Here is a 17,861-nt window from a genome sequence, read left to right on the forward strand (position 1 = left end):
GTGTAATGAGTGCTGGGGTTACATCCATGCCAAGAATCGTCAGAATCATTGTGGTAAATGTCACTCGTTTTAAAATGTATGCATTAGGCTGGTGTGGATTTCCTTTATCATGCAGCGATGGTTCTGATTCCATTTCAAATAAGCGTTGAGAAATTCAGTTTCATATAAGAACGCACCAAGAAAGTTCCAGGTATTCTAGAATACATTAACTTAATCTATTCATTTAATTTAATCACGTCTTTAAAACATGACATGCTGTTTGTTATTTTATCTATTTTATCTATTTTGTCTAAAATATTTGGTATTTTCAACACAACAAATTTGAGTTCAGCGGTTACCCTAAAAACAGCATGTACATTTAATCCGATGTCAGACCCAGCCAGGTACCTGTTGGCGTAGCAGTGCGCTCCCCTCGCAGTCACCACCTGGTGACCGCCCTGCTATCAGGTGTCCCCAGGCCACTGTCCTCAGGTGTGTGTGTGTGTTGGTTAATTCATGGCCTGGACAACGGGGTCCGGTGATGCGTGGCCCGCCGTGTGAGAGAGAGAGAGAGAGAGAGACATCTGGTGTCGCTGGTCAGTCTCGCGCTGCCTGTCTGCTGTGCTGAGAGGTCTGTGTGTGTGTGTGTGTGTGTGTGTGGCCTGAGCCCAAGCTCAAGGTGAATGAACCTTGATGAAATATTTATCTGATTGTCCAACTTTGCTTTGTCTGTGTTTTTTAAAAGTCAGAATCTGAGTTTAATTCTGCAGGGTCATGTGGGAACAAATCGTTTTAATGATATTAAAATCGATTTAATTAGGAAGGTATCTTTTTTTGATGTTTTTTATTAGAGTTATAAAACTGACAAGAATCCAATAATACATCCTGTTCTTTACTATGGCCAGAATTAAATGGCTTTTTTGGCTAGAATTGAATTTGATGAGTTGTCTTTACTTCCTGCGGAGGATGAGGAAAGCCCATCTCCCACCACCCATCCTCAACACCACCTTCAGAGGTCGATTTTTAAAAATCTCCTGTTGAGTGGCCAACTGGGTGAACAGTTTCAGTATGGATGTGAGTAGAATTGAAGTTCTCGTCATGATTAAATATGTACTATGCAGTATACTGAGTATTGCAGAATTGACCGTCGTAGTGATATCATAGTGTATTGGGAGAATATCCTCTGTGATTAGGAGGTCATATCTCCAGTTTTCTGGTTGGTGCTCTGTAGAGATGACCTGTGTGTGTCGTGTGTGGGAACTTCACTCCAGGCTTTCTGTGAGCGTGTTATTAATGCATGGTGCTGCCCAGCTGCAGAAGAACCTGGCACTCCGTTCCCACCGAGCATGAACACACACACACACACATACAGGGTGCAAAGTACCCTGAGGAGAATGGTGCCCGTGTCCTGGTTATGGGGACCAGAGGACATTATTCAGGCCACCGTACCCAGGTGCTGGACGTTCTCGTTGAAAGGGCCGCTCCACGCCTGGTCCGTGGATCTGAACCGTGTTAACCAGTTGGCAGGACTGGTTTTGTGCGTCTGTGGGAGGATTTCTGCTGCTAAGTCACCGTTTGCCGTGGTTTGTTGAGCCGATGAGGCAGTAAGTGACGTTTGTCACCCAGTACTCATCCCATGTGAAGGTGGCTCTCGTTCGTCGATGTTTATTAGCAGTGGCTGTTTCTGGAGAGTGATCAGGGATCAAACCCTAAATAAAAAAAAAAAATTCAAAATGAAGAAGTCAGTGTAACATACTTGTGCATCTCAGGAAATGTAAATATTGTTTAAAAGTCCTAATTTAAAGATTTTATGTTGTTGTTGTTGTGAAGACCGCTCTCATCTCAGGGCACCATGTGACCTCCAGCCCTGCCAGAGTGGTGCCTGCTTGCCACGAGGCCTTCGGCCCAGCGTTTGACGTCAGCCGCATCAGCATCTGTTCTCTCTCTCTCTCTCTCTCTCTCTCTCTCTCCTCTCTCTCTCTCTCTCTCTCTCGCCCTCTCTCTCCCTCTCTCTCTCTCGCCCTCTCCCCGTGGACGGCGGTGTTGATTGCGTACTCTGATGAATCCGGCATCTCCGGCCCCAAGTCCCGCGTTTCCCAGCGTTGTGTCGCGTCTGAGCAGGTGAAGGACGTTTACCGTGCGTCCTACAGACCCCGGCGGACCTCGGCGGGCCGGTAAACGCCTCGCTAATGGAAAATTTATAAAAGCGAACTGATACCGCTGGACGGGAGCGTGGTCCAAGGCCCGCCGCTTAATTATTTAGGTCTCGTTTGGTGGCACCCGGCGTCTTTCCACCAAACTCGCACCTGCGGCTTACGTAATCACGCAGCGCCGAACCGAACACCGGTGTTTCATCAGAGGACCATGTCACGTTCCTAAGTCCAGGGGTGTAAGAAACGGGACGAGGGTGTGGAGAGGAGGACGTCCCCTGTTACACACGCAACCAAACAATGCGTACAAACAGCGCTTTTATTAACAGCGAGCTAACAGGTAGAATAAAACAGCGGACGCAGCACAGCAAACCAACATCAGTACAGCCTGAAGGAAGGGACGGTCCAGCGGGGACAACTCAAACATGCACAAGTTAACAAAAAAGCACAAAGCTAACAGGCTAACACAGGCTAACAACAAAGGGGTCTATCACATAAAGCAACAAGACACACGAATGAGATCCCTGGGGACGTCCCAGAAGAGTAAGGGCCTAGCAGACCCTGGGGACCTCCCGAACACCATCTGAAGTCTCTTTATATAGGTGGAGGTGACCAATAGGCAGATGGTAGATGGAGCTGGTAGGCCTCAACTCCTCCCACGAAGTCCACCTAAAAGAGACAGGACACAAAAACACCGCCAGACACACAGAACACGTGGGAGCGTACGTCCAGGGACGGGACAGACCATTCCACTGGACAATCTGTAGATGCTTCCCACCCCTGTATATCGACATTTTATAATGTTGTTCTCGGTGGAACAAAGTTTACAAAGTGGACAGGAATGGAATCTTTCTAGTGGTTTCCATTTAACTGTTACAGGGTTGAGGAGATGGAGCTCAGTTTACTGCTGCCCAATAACAGGTTTATTTAGGTCACATCGGTTTATTTATAGAGCTGCTTTTTAAGCAATTCATCAAACCCCAGATCCTTTGACCCCAAAACACTAGTAAGCAGGAGATTAAACGTGCTGACTGTGTGCAGAAGTAATGCAAGTGAACGCATGGCAGAACCTTGAATGAATGAGTGAACCAGACGTTGTTTGAGGCATCAGGAAACCGAAATGCGTCTTGCTAATCACCGCAAGTGCGGAACTGTTTTCATCAAGAATTGATTTTTCTGTTTTATGGCCACTTTGTCTAATGGTACATCAGGTTCTCATGTGACATCTGTTTCGTCAAAAAAGGCTGATTCAGAAAAACCCGCAGTAGCCCTTTGCAGACAAACCCGAAGCCTGTCGATCACATAAAGTTCCTGTCAAGAAATCCCCATTTAAATCATCACTTGGTTTTCTTTTTTGTCGCTTTCTTACGCAGATGGACCTTCATCCCGCCCACCACAGCATTTCCTCCATGAGCCCAGGTCACCTCAAGCCTTACCAGCATCACTCAGCGAGGCCTCCACACCTGCAGGCCTTCATGGAGATTCTTCACGGGAACCCGAACATGTCACACTGTCACCTGTCCCTCCACCATTATTCAAATATACTAACATGCAAGGCAGCGTCCAGCACCCCGATCTTGAACAGTCTTCCTGGGAAGGGCCAGTTCCGGTTTCTTCCTCCTCGTTGGGCACTTTCAGATCTGGGGGCGGGGTGTCTCCTGTTCGAAGGTACCAGGACCTGCAGGTGGTAGTGCCTCCACCTCGCATTGTCCCTTCCCCCACACAAGCTTCCCACACCCCAAAAAGTCTTCATGGGCCTTCAAATCCAGGAACAATACTTCACCATGTCCTCAAACGTTCCTCTGCCTTGAACACCACTGAACTTCATCAGATTGGAGACGTGGAACACTTATGGCCGACCTATGATGTGAACATACAAAATGATGGTGCTACAGGGCTGGACCACTTGATGGATCTCAGCCAAGTATCGTTTGAAAAACAGCAGCAGGTCTCCGATGCAGCTGAACCCACCATGGAACCACTGGATGACTTCTTTCCTAGCAACACCATGGAGGTAGACTGGGGCTCTGGAGATTACCTGGAGACAATGTCCTTCATGGGCTCTGAGGGAGATGACTACTCCTTGGTTACAAACCTCCCCTCTGACATGTATGACTTTGAGGATTCAAACTCAGAGGCTTATGATACCTCATTCCCCACCAGGGTTGGGGTGTCACCATCCAGCAAACTTTTCACCAGTACATCCACTTTGACCAGTACTGTGTTGAGTACTTCTCCAAGTCTGAGACCAACCATCACATACTCCCTTCCACCCAGTCATGAGAGCACCAGTCCTCCCAATGTCCCTGCCCTCGTCAATAATTCTAATTCTCCTATTTCAACAACTCAAGTCTCGAAGGTAAATATCACCATGCTTCCCAATTCAACAGTCTCCATGAAGAATATAAGCAGTCCTCTAGGTCATGTCATCCAGTCTAACAATGGCCTTCTGGACATCAAAGTGTCTCCTGTACATCCCACCCCAGGACTCCCTACACTTACCTCATCATTATCTCCTAACACTGAACCCAGTGAACTCGCAGATGCCGACTGGCCAGATGTGGTCACCGTGGAGCCCACAGAGGTCCTCCTCCCAGACATGAACAGCCTGGAGTACTACACCATCCAGCTTGCCAAGGACAACGGGAGCAGTCTGACAGAACACCGAGCCAATCTCAGCACCTCCATCACCCCGACTCGCATAATGGCCACCAGTGTGTCCACAGTGGTACGGCACGGTGTTGTCACGGCATCTGTCATGGAGGAGACGGTGCCTACAGAGAACAGCTCATGGCCAGAGGGATCATCGATGGACGGGTCAGGCTCTGAACCAATCAGCATGACCACACCAGAAATGAACCTTGCAAATGTCACAGAACCTGCTCTGGAACCTTCTGTGGTTTTGACACCATCGATGGAGCCTTCAATTTCAACATCAGTGTGGACTCAGGGGTCAGCTTCATCTTGGGTAAACACAGTGCAAACCTCAGAAGTGACACCGAGCAGGACATCCGTATGGACTACGGTGATGTCTTCATCAGTGGTTGATGATGTTTACTGGTTCGTCAGTCAAACTGTTCTGAAAAGTGACGTCTATCCCACCGTTCTAAACCCCACTGTCAGTGCCACGCCCTCCGTAACAGCCACACCCACCTCCAACACTACATCGCAGCCCCCATTTATGGACATGGCCGACCAGGCCATTACAACAGAGACCACGGTCACCACAGTGACAGACGCCAGTGGCAGTGCGGTGACCGCTGTTGTCACTGACCCCGTCAACGCAACCAATGCAAGCCTGACTCCAGGGGTTACGACTGTTACCCCGGCAACAGAGATCACCACCATCATGGTCACTGAGACCTTTGACCTTACCCCTGTCACCACCACCACCACTACCACAATTGTGGAGTCCACAACCCCCTCACCAGCTGAGACCACCACAGCAAGAGAGTACCTGTGCAACATCAGCAAGCCAGATACGTACCTGGTCAGAGTTGGTAAGGACGTTGCTCATGTTGCTGTAGAACCACTCGTATGGTGCACTGCTTTAATGCAGCGTCGATTGTGGTGATACCATGTAGATGTTTGGTCCCCCAGGTTTCCCTCCTGGTTCCACGGCTGGTTATGCCAAGAGCAAAGTCCAGGAAATCCTCAAGACTGAGTTCAACCAGTCGGTGGAGTTGCAGGTACCCTCTTCCAGATGAAATACACTTTCAACCTTTAAAAAGGTAACATGGCATTAAATGTGGAATCGGATTGAACAAATCTTTTCCGATATTAAGGAAAATGACCGATGTGATGAAATAGTAACGTGAAACTGTTAAAAAGTTGTTTATGTAACATTTGTGTTTGAGGTTTGCTTGAGTTTTGACAAAAACCTCTCTCGGGTGGGCGGGGCTCCCCGTCATTGGCCAGCAAATAGTTGAGTGACAGCGTTTCTTTCGGCCTTTGACTTTTGCTCAATATCAGAAAAGTTTTTGTTCAACAACCTCGTCACGAATCCGAATGCATAATTAAACAGCTGTAAATATGCGTGGACGTCATTCGACTTCAGCGTTTAACTTTGCGGCTTCACGTGAGATTCAAGCATCAGGTAAAGGTGTTTGTTTTAACTGTTGCGTGTGAGGCCGTCCTTGATTGGTTGTGAAACGGCCTCGGACGGCTGTGATTGGCTGTGTAATTGCGTCATTATGCAAGGACAGAGGCATGAGAACAACTCTTCCTCAAGCTTCTGTCTTGATCGGTACCCAGAATTCCCTGCATCAGGCCGGGCTCCAGGATTAGTGTACGGTGTGTACGGTGTGTACGGTGTGTACGGTGGCACGAGGTGATTTTATCCCTCTCTGTAAATGGCGTCGGTAGACGCTCCCATATGAAGTATTTCTTCTGGCTCAGGTGGTGAAGGCCCCTCCGGACTTCGTTTTCCGCGTGGTGTCCGGGCCGGTGGTCTACACGGCCATCTCAGTCATCAACGCCCTCCGCCAGTCGCCCCGCAGCTCTCGCTCCGTCCTGTCCGCCTCGCGCATCGGTCCCACCCCCGACAAGCAGTACCAGGTCCACACAGGTAAAGGACCGGGACCGCCGAGCCGGACTTGTGCTCCTGCGCGTCCCGCACCTCATTCTTCTGTGCTTGTCCGCGCAGTGCTGCAGTTCGTGCCCAGCCACGTGGACGTTCGGGTTTGCACCTTCAGCGAGCACGTCGAGAGGGGCCTGTCTGCCGCCTTCGCCGAGGTGCGCCGGCAGGCGTTCGAGTCTACGGATTTCAGCGTGCACGTGAGAGACACACACACACACACACACACGCTTCTGAAAATAATGGCTAGATCCTGACCTCGCCGTGACCACTCCTCCTCCTCCTCCTCCTCCCGATACCGTGAAAGATGGAGTCCCCAGGACCAGCAGGTGGCCTCCAACCCCCACCAGTCCTGCGAATCACCGCCAGTTTCCGGCTCACAGTTTCTATGCTGAATATGTACTTCGGTGTTTTTTCCGTGTCAGATCGTGAACATCAGCACCAGCTCGCTGCCGAAGGCGCCGCGGCTGCCGCGGGAGCCGGTGGTGGTCACCTTCGCGGTGCGTGGCGCTCAGGGCTACCTGCTGGGCTCCGAGGTCAGCGCGCACCTGAGGCTCCTCAACATGGTGGAGTTCAGCTTCTACCTGGGCCTGCCGGTGCTGCAGATGGCGGAGCGTGAGTGTGCACAGCCGCGCAGACCCGAGTTGCGTTCGTTGCGCCGCGTTCTACGGCTGACGCCGCTGCTTCTGCTCCACAGCTTTTCACTACCCGGAACTCAACACAACCCAGTTGCTGAGGTCATCGTGGGTCAGAACAGGTAGGTGATGGCCGAGATGGCGCCAGAAATGGACATTTTGCCGGAATACGCTCAGACTGTTTGTGTCTGTTCTAGTGCTGTTGGGGGTAACGGAGCAGAGGGTGAACGAGAGGATCTTCCAGGCGAAGATGGAACGTCGCCTGGCCCTGCTGCTGGGTGAGGCTCTGGGGGTCACGCGCAGAATAAAGCGGGCCACCAGCGTGGGCAACAACAGCATACAGGTAACACACACACACAGAATAACAGATAACGTGTACACACACACACTCAGTACACACGCGTACTGTATATAGTGGTGGCCTGCCAGGTAAGGAAGCGAATCCAGGACCGAAAGTTGTGAGTTCAGTCATGGCTGCCCACTGCTGGCTAAGGGTGATGGTTAAATGCAGAGGACACATTTCACTGTGTCACCGTGTGCTGTGCTGCAGTGTTTCACAATGACAAAAAAACAAATCACTGTAGGTAGTGAAGCATTATACATTTGGGGAACATTTGGGTGGTAGTGGCCTAGTGGGTAACACATTCGCCTATGAACCAGAAGACCCCACTTACTACCATCGTGTCCCTGAGCAAGACACTTAATCCTGAGTGTCTCCGGGGGGGACTGTCCCTGTAACCCTTGTAAGTCGCTCTGGATAAGGGCGTCTGGTAAATGCTGTAAAAGTAAATGTAAATGTTGTATACGAACACACAATGGACACTTTACAACGTCTGGCATAATTTTGCTTTAACATCAGACTTTTGGAACTGGTCATCCAAGAGTCTCTCTCTCCTGGAGTTGCCAGGTTGGGCTATTTTGTGAAAAATTGGGAATAGGTGTAGAGGAACCCGTATGCGTCCATGTCAGGTGTCTGATCAGGTATCTCACCTCATCTCTCCGCATGCTGCTACACCCACGTATGGTCTATATAACCTCGCAAAATTAATAATCAGTAAATGTAGGTGTGAACTGGCCGTGTGTGTGTGTGTGTGCGTGCGCAAAACACACAACTGCTTATTCATTCCAGGCCTCTTCCTGTATTCACACACACACTCCTGGCCTAGAAATCAGGGCTCATCTTTGTGCCTCTCACCAGCACCTGCTCGGCTCGGCACGCACCATCATTCAGAGACGGCAGAGGGGGTATCCATGGCAACAGCGGCCCATTCATCCCCGAGTCCCATATCTCTCTCCCGCCGGGCGATCGGGAGCGCATCTATTATTAACGGTTTTGTGGCGGGATGCGGGAGTCGCGGCTGCGTTTCTCTCCTCTGTGAGACGACGCCACCGCCTCCTACCGTTTACGGGCTCGTGTGGGGGAAACCGTAACGTCATCTCCCGGCAACCGAGCAACGAGAGCAGTACTCTTCTGATCGGATCGATCGGACGAATCTCCTCCTGGCGTTCGGACACCATATAACTCGTTCTGTCTCAGTCACCAGGTCCCCAGCAATATTTCGTAAATGCAGCAGACATACACATGCTCACATCATACATCCTGTTCTTTTCGCGGTAAATTGCAGCAGGTTTGTATATCAGTGATGCTGCCACCATAAACCAGAACATGACAAATTGAAGTCAGACGATTTGTTAATTTGTCGTCGACTCACTTTCCTTGGTCAGTTCCTGTTGTCCCTTCTAAAAAAAAGGAGGATTAAACGATTAAATTTAAGCAGCTCCTAGCTAATTATCACTGACGAGTGATTCGAGGGACGCCGTCCCAATCGGACCCATCGCCATAAGCGTTATGTGAGATGGGATATGTGACATGGAGGCAACAGAAATGCTATGACAGATTACAGGGCATTTTAAAGCACTGCGGCCTGGTCGTGTGTGGATGCATTTCAGCCATCTGTATGGGACTCTGGAGGTCTGATTGTGTGTGTGTGTGTGTGTGTGTGTGTGTGTGTGTGTGTGTGTGTGTGTGTGTGTGTGTGTGTGTGTGTGAGTGTGTGTGTGAGTGTATGTGTGTGTGTGTGTTAGGACTGTCAGACTGTGTTTAAATGAAAATAAAAGAACAAGGCGCCTTAGGTCTAAAATCAGCCTGCAGTACATGCAACATCGCCATTGACAGATCATATTATCGCATGGCTTTTTTTTTCATGCAAGATTTCCCATGTTTCTGGGCCAGCTGTTAAGGAAGCGGCCCCGTAATCAGAAGGTTGCTGGTTCGAATCCCGAATCCGCCGAGGTGCCACTGAGGTGCCACTGAGCAAAGCACCGTCCCCACACACTGCTCCCCGGGCGCCTGTCATGGTGCCCACTGCTCACTCAGGGTGATGGGTTAAATGCAGAGGACACATTTTGTCGTGTTGTGCTGTGTTTTACAAAGACAATCACTTCACTTTCACTTTTACCCATGTAACAACTTTTTTACTGTATGTTTACTGTATATTTACAGTGCATGTATGGCATCATCATTGTCATGTTTTTTGTATTTGACACTTGCAAGTGCTCAATTTTTATATATATGTATATGTTTGCGTGTATATACAGAAATGCAGCCTAGTTTTGTGGTGGGGCTGAATTTGTATTTAAAAGCAGTTTTGTGTGTATTTATTTATTTTAGATTGTGAGGGCATCACGTCTGCCGACCCCTGAAAACCCTCTGGAGCTGGTGTACTTTGTGGAAACAGCCACTGGTGAAAGGCTTCCTGCCGTCACCACGGCGAACACCCTGAACAGGCTGGACGTGCAGCGAGCGGCCATCGTCCTGGGCTACCGTGTTCAGGGGGTCCTGGCCCAGCGTGAGTCCACATAAAACTCCTCTTACCACCTCTTTACCTGGAATGGTCCCCCATCATGAAAATGTGATTTTGTGAGAGGATTTAACATTTTTACGAGTTCCCGAGCCTGTCTGGTCCTGCGGTGGCTAGAAATGGCGGTCGGTGTAAAGAGCGTTTTGGTCGTTCTGCTTCACCGTTCAGAGAGCGGCAGCTCAGTCAGTCGGATCTGGAATGTGTCCCCTTAAGATGTCATAAGGGGAAAGGTTACCTCCCGTTTCTCATGCTTTTCCCACCCCTCCCCTAAAACATCATCGAATGTAAAAAAAAAAAATTCTGTTCTGTCACGTGATAACCACTGGGTTATGAAGAACCAGTGTGAATGCTGCCTCAACTTCTATAGGTCGCTCTCGTCCCGCCCCTCTCCTCCTCATTAGCATTTAAAGCTACAGACGGCCAACCGGCGCGTCCTGGTAAATCTCACTGTGGGACTGGATCAAAGTGGCTGTAATTCTGGGGAGCCAAGGGGACCTTTAAATTTAATATAGTTTTTCCAGTGAACCCTGACGACTCCTTATATGACATTTTTGTGGATATCAGGAAGACTCTGAATGCCGTCGCTGTTCTTTGTAGCATGATTATAGTTTTATGGTGAACTGGCCTTGCATGATTTGACTGTGTGTGTTGTCCATAGCTGTGGAGAAGGTGGCCTCGATGCCCGGGGAGATGGAGGGCACCAACGTGTGGGTGGTGGTGGGTGTGGTGGTTCCTGTTCTGGTTGTGCTGGTCATCATCTCCATCCTGTACTGGAAACTGTGCCGCACAGACAAGCTGGAATTCCAGCCCGACGCCATGGCAACTGGGCCACAGAGGCAGAAGGTGAGTGGGGCTTGTCAGTCATTGGGCTGTATTTTTTTGGACATAAAACATGTTGTTTTTTTTAGCTTGAGACATGTTTGCTGGCTATACAGGGCTGCCAATCAATTAAAATACATAGATTATTTTTTGTGATTAATTCCTAAAACTAAAACGTCCTTTAATATTTAAAAGTATTGTTTTCAACAAGTGTTGGAAAGAGGCTGTACCATTTATCATTACCAGACGCCCTTATCCAGAGCGACTTACAGTCAGTAGTTACAGGGACAGTCCCCCCCCTGGAGACACTCAGGGTTAAGTGTCCTGCTCAGGGACACGATGGTAGTAAGTGGGGTTCGAACCTGGGACTTGTGGTTCATAGGCGAGTGTCCTACCCACTACCATCACTCAGTGACAGTACAATGAAAGTTTTAAAGGCGGTGCTTTTCCTTCATTGTGAATGGAAAGCCAGTGATTAAAACCATTTTTGCCATGTTCTTGATGCAAATGGCTGTAATTATTGTGAGTTATGCGGCTGCGTTGTTGTGAGCGAGAAACAACCGTTTTTCTCCCTGCACTGCGTACGCTTTGATGTAACCCATACGCGTTTGCACCAATTAACGTATTAATTAATGACAGCTTATTCAGACCTGATCTAAATGTTCCTAAATCACTTCATGTGTATTTATTCACACATTCAAGATTTTTCTTCCCCGCCTTTTTTTCTATACGTTCCTGGAGTTGAGTCGCGTTCCTCAGACTCTGTGTTGGGTTTATCGGACTGTCTTCAGTTAGATCCTACCTCAGATAAGATAAGATGATCCTTTATTAGTCCCACAAGTGGGAAATGTACAAAGTGGACAATGCAAGATAAGAGCAGCAAAAAAACAACAGTGCTCGGCTGTAGAATATGAAAAATTCAATGTACAAATAAAAAGGTGTGTGTGGATAGTGTGTGTTGGTGTGCGTTTTTGTGCGCCGCTTATCTCACCTTCAGCGACGGCCATTTCTCTTCTGCCGACAGCCACTCACGCTCACATTCTTCTTTGGTATTTTTAAATGGTGTTTTTCTGCAGTGTACACACCCTCACTAGTATAATCACACACCCCAACAAGTATAATCCAGTGTCACGCACGTATATTAGCATGTGGGAATCCCTGGATAAATTGGATTTTTTTTTCAAAATTTGGCCCTTAAAAAAATCATTAAAAAGGACTTGTAATCCTTAAATTCAGAGTTTAAAGGTCTTTTTTTACCGGAAAACTACTGCAAAGTAATTTGCAGAATTTCTAATATGTGTTTGTCATTTTTGTGTATGAGATCGGAATTGGCGGAAGCGCTGCGTGGGTGGGTGGGGGGCCTTTTCAGGTACGCCGTAGCCGCTTTGCCAGAGCTGTCCATCCGGCCCCTGATATTACTAAATCGGAAATAGCCTAGTGAGGAGGGAAAGTATGTCCACGGATTTATTTCTGAATAAAACAAGCGTTCAGCCCGTGACAGCGCATGCATGGAAATGGCTCACAAATAAGAAACCAAACAAATGGCAGTTACCTTCCAGTGACTTCATGCTGTACAGGTGAGTCGTCGAAGGCTAAAGAAATCACAGAAATTAATATATCGGAAAATACTATATTACTTAAGATAAAATGCAATTAATATTGTTATATCTGGCCCGCAATGGTGTCTGCTGAAAAAAAGCCTCACGTCATTTCCTCACCCTGCTCTCATTCTTCTCGTTCAGTCCACTGCATCCATCCAGAGGTCCACCACGTCTCTACCGAAAACCCCCTCTGCGTTTTCGAGACCCCCCTCTGCCATGCAAAGACCCCCTTCAGTATCAAGACCCCCGTCTGCCAGGCAGAGACCCCCTTCAGTAACGAGACCCCAGATTCCGACTCTGGCCGTCCAGGGGTCCTCACCCTCTGCCCAGAGATTCACACCTTCTGTCCATAGAACGAAGGCCCGTCTGCCCAAACCCCTCACCCCTATTCAGAGCTCAGAGCTAGTCAGTGAGGAGGAGGAGGAGGAAGAAGAAGAAGAAGAAGAAGAAGAAGAAGGAGAGGATGCTGAGGAAGAGGAGGAGGAGGATGAAGAGGAAGATAAAAGGAATAAGATGGTACAGTATTAGGACAGTGTGTATGGAATTCCAAAATGGCCACCAGTTCAGCTTGTACTTGGTTATTAGTATCTTCTCACTAATGTCCCATTAGCACCATATATGAATTATGCTCTGAATGCTTCGTCACCATAGCAACATGTCAAAGCATTCTTCTTCAGTGTGCTTGATAGACGTCTGTTGGCTGGTGTTCTAGAACATTCTCTAGAGTAGAATTAGCTTCTCCTGTTTCAAATTCTAAATCCCCATCAGACACCAGCCCCTGAAGTTCCTAAAGAAAAACCCAGGATGGATGACCTTCAAGAAGAAGAAGAAGAAGAAGAAGAGGAGGAAGAAGAAGAAGAAGAAGAAGAAGAAGAAGAAGAGGAGGAAGAAGAAGAAGAAGAGGAGGAGGAGGAGGAAGAAGAGGAAGCGAAAAAATCCAGGAGAGGGAGAAAGTTGAATGGGAGGAAGAGAAAGAGGCAGAAAGCCCAGTATAAGGTACAGAGTAGAAGATAGAGCCTAGTGAGAGCGAGCGAGAGAGAGAGAGAGAGCAATGTCTATCCCAGAACCCCAGTATTGTCCTGCACTTCCACCTCCTCACCTTCCCATCCACTCACAGTCTTCAGCAGGGTTCTAAATTCTAAATATAATTTTGATCAATATACAGTTGAATCAGTGTCCTCTTAAAGAATATTGATTGTTTAGTCAGAGTTAAATTCAAGTTCAGTTTGGCCTGATTTACATGTCAGAATGAACAGTAATCCCAAGTAAAGTATAGATGCAATCGGTCTTCTCTCTACAGGATGTGGTCACGTCCTGGGTGTCTCGGGTGACCATAGTTCGAGTCCCCGCGGCTGGTGGTGGAGCTCCTACCTGCTCTCTTCAGCTCATGCATGGTCCCTGTGAAGCACCAGACAGAGTCCTGCTGTGACCCAGCGTGGCTTTCATTAACTCCCGCAGAGAATACAGTTAAAATCCGCTCCAGTCTGCTAATGCACCCTTCATGTCATTATCCCTCCTGGTCCGCAGCACCAGCCTGAAGGCATCAGACTGCATTAGCAGATGCGTAACGGCACTCAGGCCGGTCTTCAGCCCGTTTCTCCTCAAAGGACTGACAGGAGGCTCCAGGCCAAAACCTTTACTCCACAATCGCCCCTCCGTCCATCCATCCATCCTTCCATCCACTTCTCTCTTCCCTCAGTTCCTTTCCTTCTTCTTTTCCCCTCCCTTATCTCTCTTTCTCTCTGTGGTCTGGTGCAGCTGCAGGCTCCCAGCGTGAAGGGCTTTGACTTTGCGAAGCTGCATCTGGGCCAGCACAGCAAGGATGACATCATGGTGATCCAGGAGCCCCTGCCCATGCCGGTGGCCGCCAAGGAGCCAAGCGCCTCGGACAATGGGGAGGTGCCCACCCCCAAGTCCAAAACGTCCTCCTCTAAAGCATCCCGAAACGGCCGCAGGAGAGGGAGGTGAGTGGGAACGCCACCGCTACCATGATGGAGCTCAGATCTTCATGTGTCTTGTGATGAAATTGTTTTCTCCGTTCTAGACAGATCTACAGTCAAAATGACCAGTTCATTAAAGCAAATTTAAATATCAGATATGATTTAGACCAGTGGTTCCCAAACCAAAGGTCCCCAGTGGTTTCCATCCAAAGGTCCCTTTGTCTTTTGCTCCTTTGCGACTGATTTGAGAGACACTCAGATGTTTGTCATGTTGATCTTGATTCAATCGAGCATTGAAAGTGACGTGATTGTCATTGTGAGACACGGTGAAACGTGTCCTCTGTATTTAACCATCACCCTTGGTGAGCAGTGGGCACCATGACAGGCGCCCGGGGAGCAGCGTGTGGGGACGGGACCTACAGGACCTTGGCGACCGGGATTCGAACCGGCAACCTTCTGCCCCATTTCCCCACATCCCAGCATTGCTTTAGTTCTACGTAATACAGTAAAAGGACGGTGTCCTTACTACATTAAAAAGTGCATTATAAATATTAAAAATAAAACGCTCTAATTAGTAATGCATTAATATGTGAAAAAATTATTTTTCCAAGTTTCGAGGTTTTTGAATCGCTCACAGCACCGTTCAGATGCGGTGATGGAGAGGATGGATGGATGGATTTCTTCACCCTGCTGCTGGGCTTAATTAAAATTGCAGGAAGGCTTCATCACATTTTCCTCATTAGCAGGAAACAGGAAGTGAATGTGCTACTGAAACATTATGTTCTTGGGCTGAATATTTTCTTCGGAATATTTAAGTATTCTGATCTGCTCCGTTTTCCCCGGTTCCGGAGCTGGAGACCTTTTGTATGCGGCTTTTTGGCAGCATGATGTGCGTCAGCAAAACGTATATTTTTTCATGGGCAGGATCTCGCCATCGGACGGAGATTCTGTGGTCAGCGAGCCGTCCAGCGAGAGGAACTCGCCCGGAGGCGTGTCCCCGAGAGGCGTGTCCACGACCGGCGACGGGAAACAGCCCCGCAAAGCAGCCGTCAGCAGCAGCCACAGCGGTGGGTCTCCGTTCACAGCACATTAATTACGCCAGTCAGTAGTTACAGGGACAGTCCCCCCCCTGGAGACACTCAGGGTTAAGTGTCCTGCTCAGGGACACGATGGTAGTAAGGCTATAATAAGAAATGACAGTCTTCATCATTTCATTTATCGGTAATGTTGATGACGTCAGTCTGATTACGACACTAGTCAGGTGTGTGTGTGTGTGTGTGTGTGTGTGTGTGTGTGTGTGCGCGCAGCATGTCTCCTCCCTCGCTCTCGGCGTCTCGGCTGGTGCTTCAGTGGGACTTTCGCTCTCTGTTGTCCTGTTGAAAACGGATTTGGAGACTCAGGCCGACATCAGAGAGAACGCTGGCGGATGTCCATCCCGTCCCCGTCCCGCCCGCGGCACGTTATTTATCCCGCTGTCCGCTCTGCAGGTCCTGCAGCCCCAGGAAACGGGCCGGAGGAGCCGCTCTCCTCGGCGTCCATCTTCGAGCACGTGGACCGCATGTCCCGCACGGCCGATGGCCCCAAGCGCTTCTCCAACAAGATCCAGCTGATCGCCATGCAGCCCATGCCGGCCCCGCCCCTCCACAGCCCCACGCTGTGCGACCGCGCCGCCGAGAACGACATCAACAAAGAGGTGAGACCCCCGCACGTCCCGCACCAGCCATCTGCTCCCAGCGTCTCTTCTGCCGATTCATCGCTGACTTACGATTAGTTGTGATTAATTCCAAATACTAAAACTATCCGTAATGCACATTTAAAACAAGGACAGCGTGGGAAAGACGCTCAGTTTACGCCCAGGAATTACGCTAAAGGAATCAGGGGAGGAGCTTTTACCCCAGGACAGACACGTCTGTGTCCTCTTCCCCCACAGATCCAGGTGGCCCTGAGGCACAAGTCCGACATCGAGCACCACCGGAACAAGATCCGGCTGCGGGCCAAGCGGAAAGGTCACTACGACTTCCCCGCCATGGACGACCTGGTGGACGGCCTCGGCGACCCCAAAGAGCAGGACCGCATCTACCAGAAAGCCCAGCAGCAGATCGACAAGATCCTGGACCCGGACATGCACTTGCCCTCCATCTTCACCGAGCCTAAAAAGAGGTCAGGGGTCAAAGTTCATGGCACGGGGCCACCAATACGGCCACTTATTCAAACGGGTTTTTCTTTGTGTAGCAAAGGGAAGCGTTCGCCCAAGCAAAAGAAGACGTCCCAGGTGAACGGCGCCATGATGGATGCAGACAGAGACCGACTCATCACTGCCGACAGCGACGCCACCTACAGGCGCTACCCCGGAGTCAGCAACATCGCCTACGTGGTACGGACCGCTTCGCCATATTCCCATCCTCCTTTAACGAAAACGCCCCTTACTTCTCCAATCAGGATAATTATAGCCCCGTTCGTAAGATGACCAGCACGCTTATACGGTGATATGGCAGGACGTGCTTCGTGCCAGCCTGGCGCCCCATCTGTACTTTTCCGTATTTACCCGTCGGGCCGATAATTAGTCTGTCCGCTAACCAACGCGCCGCCAAGCCTTGTTTTTCATAAAAGTCACCGTATTCCGATAAGGAGACATTTTTCATAAAACGCGGTTTCTGCTACTTTATATAATTTATATGATATAATCTACATAACGAAGATGAACGAACTTCTCGTTTTCCGTTTCTCTGCCAGTCGGACCCCGATCAGCCCCCAGAACCGGGTCTCCCGTCCCCATCAGACGACGTGTTCTTGGGTCCCAACTCGCCCCCTCCCGGCCACGCCCCCCCTCCCCCGCCGTACCTGCCCCCGCAGCCCAGCATCGAGGAGGCGCGGCAGCAGATGCACTCGCTGCTGGACGACGCCTTCGCCCTGGTCTCGCCCACCTTCCCGACCAGCGCCGCTGGCATCACGCTGCCGGGGGTGGGCAACGGCCACGCGGTTCCTCCCGGCTCCAGCCCGCCCTCCCGCGGCCCGCCCCGCATATGGGCGCCCTCCTACCCGGCCCTGAGCTCTTTCTCTGGGGTAGGTGTGTGTGTGTGTGTGTGTTGTTGGGCTGTAAAGCTGATACTCTTCATCGTCACTGACCGGAGTTTCCACGATACCTACAACCGAGCCGAGAAGATCTCCACACACACCTGACCCACAAAAACTCCCGGATCTGAGGATAATTCCTCCTTTTCACTGGGCTGATGGTTGTGTAGTTTCCGTGCGTCTTCGTGGTGCTGCTGTATTGGTTCTGGGAACCTGCTGGTTCTGGAC

General features: G+C 49.7%; 1 protein-coding gene across 5 annotated transcripts in view; it reads left to right on the plus strand.

Annotated features, from left to right (window-relative positions):
* Window positions 1–17,861, plus strand: part of si:ch211-1e14.1 (UPF0606 protein KIAA1549) — a 35,578-nt gene that overhangs the window by 13,356 nt on the left and 4,361 nt on the right. For 3 of the 5 annotated variants that reach the window (XM_028957521.1, XM_028957523.1, XM_028957522.1), the window contains 17 exons: window positions 3,503–5,629; window positions 5,730–5,818; window positions 6,528–6,696; window positions 6,775–6,905; window positions 7,131–7,320; window positions 7,403–7,462; window positions 7,538–7,683; window positions 10,012–10,189; window positions 10,860–11,044; window positions 12,763–13,137; window positions 13,390–13,617; window positions 14,380–14,585; window positions 15,486–15,628; window positions 16,049–16,254; window positions 16,492–16,721; window positions 16,794–16,935; window positions 17,295–17,624. In XM_028957521.1, coding sequence (XP_028813354.1) covers window positions 3,503–5,629; window positions 5,730–5,818; window positions 6,528–6,696; window positions 6,775–6,905; window positions 7,131–7,320; window positions 7,403–7,462; window positions 7,538–7,683; window positions 10,012–10,189; window positions 10,860–11,044; window positions 12,763–13,137; window positions 13,390–13,617; window positions 14,380–14,585; window positions 15,486–15,628; window positions 16,049–16,254; window positions 16,492–16,721; window positions 16,794–16,935; window positions 17,295–17,624 — 5,135 coding nt within the window. The remainder of the gene's footprint in view (window positions 1–3,502; window positions 5,630–5,729; window positions 5,819–6,527; window positions 6,697–6,774; window positions 6,906–7,130; window positions 7,321–7,402; window positions 7,463–7,537; window positions 7,684–10,011; window positions 10,190–10,859; window positions 11,045–12,762; window positions 13,138–13,389; window positions 13,618–14,379; window positions 14,586–15,485; window positions 15,629–16,048; window positions 16,255–16,491; window positions 16,722–16,793; window positions 16,936–17,294; window positions 17,625–17,861) is intronic. The other 2 variants (XM_028957525.1, XM_028957526.1) reach the window with 1 other exon arrangement.

The sequence above is a fragment of the Denticeps clupeoides genome, chromosome 17, assembly GCF_900700375.1.
Source record: "Denticeps clupeoides chromosome 17, fDenClu1.1, whole genome shotgun sequence".
Taxonomy (NCBI): Eukaryota; Metazoa; Chordata; class Actinopteri; order Clupeiformes; family Denticipitidae; genus Denticeps; species Denticeps clupeoides.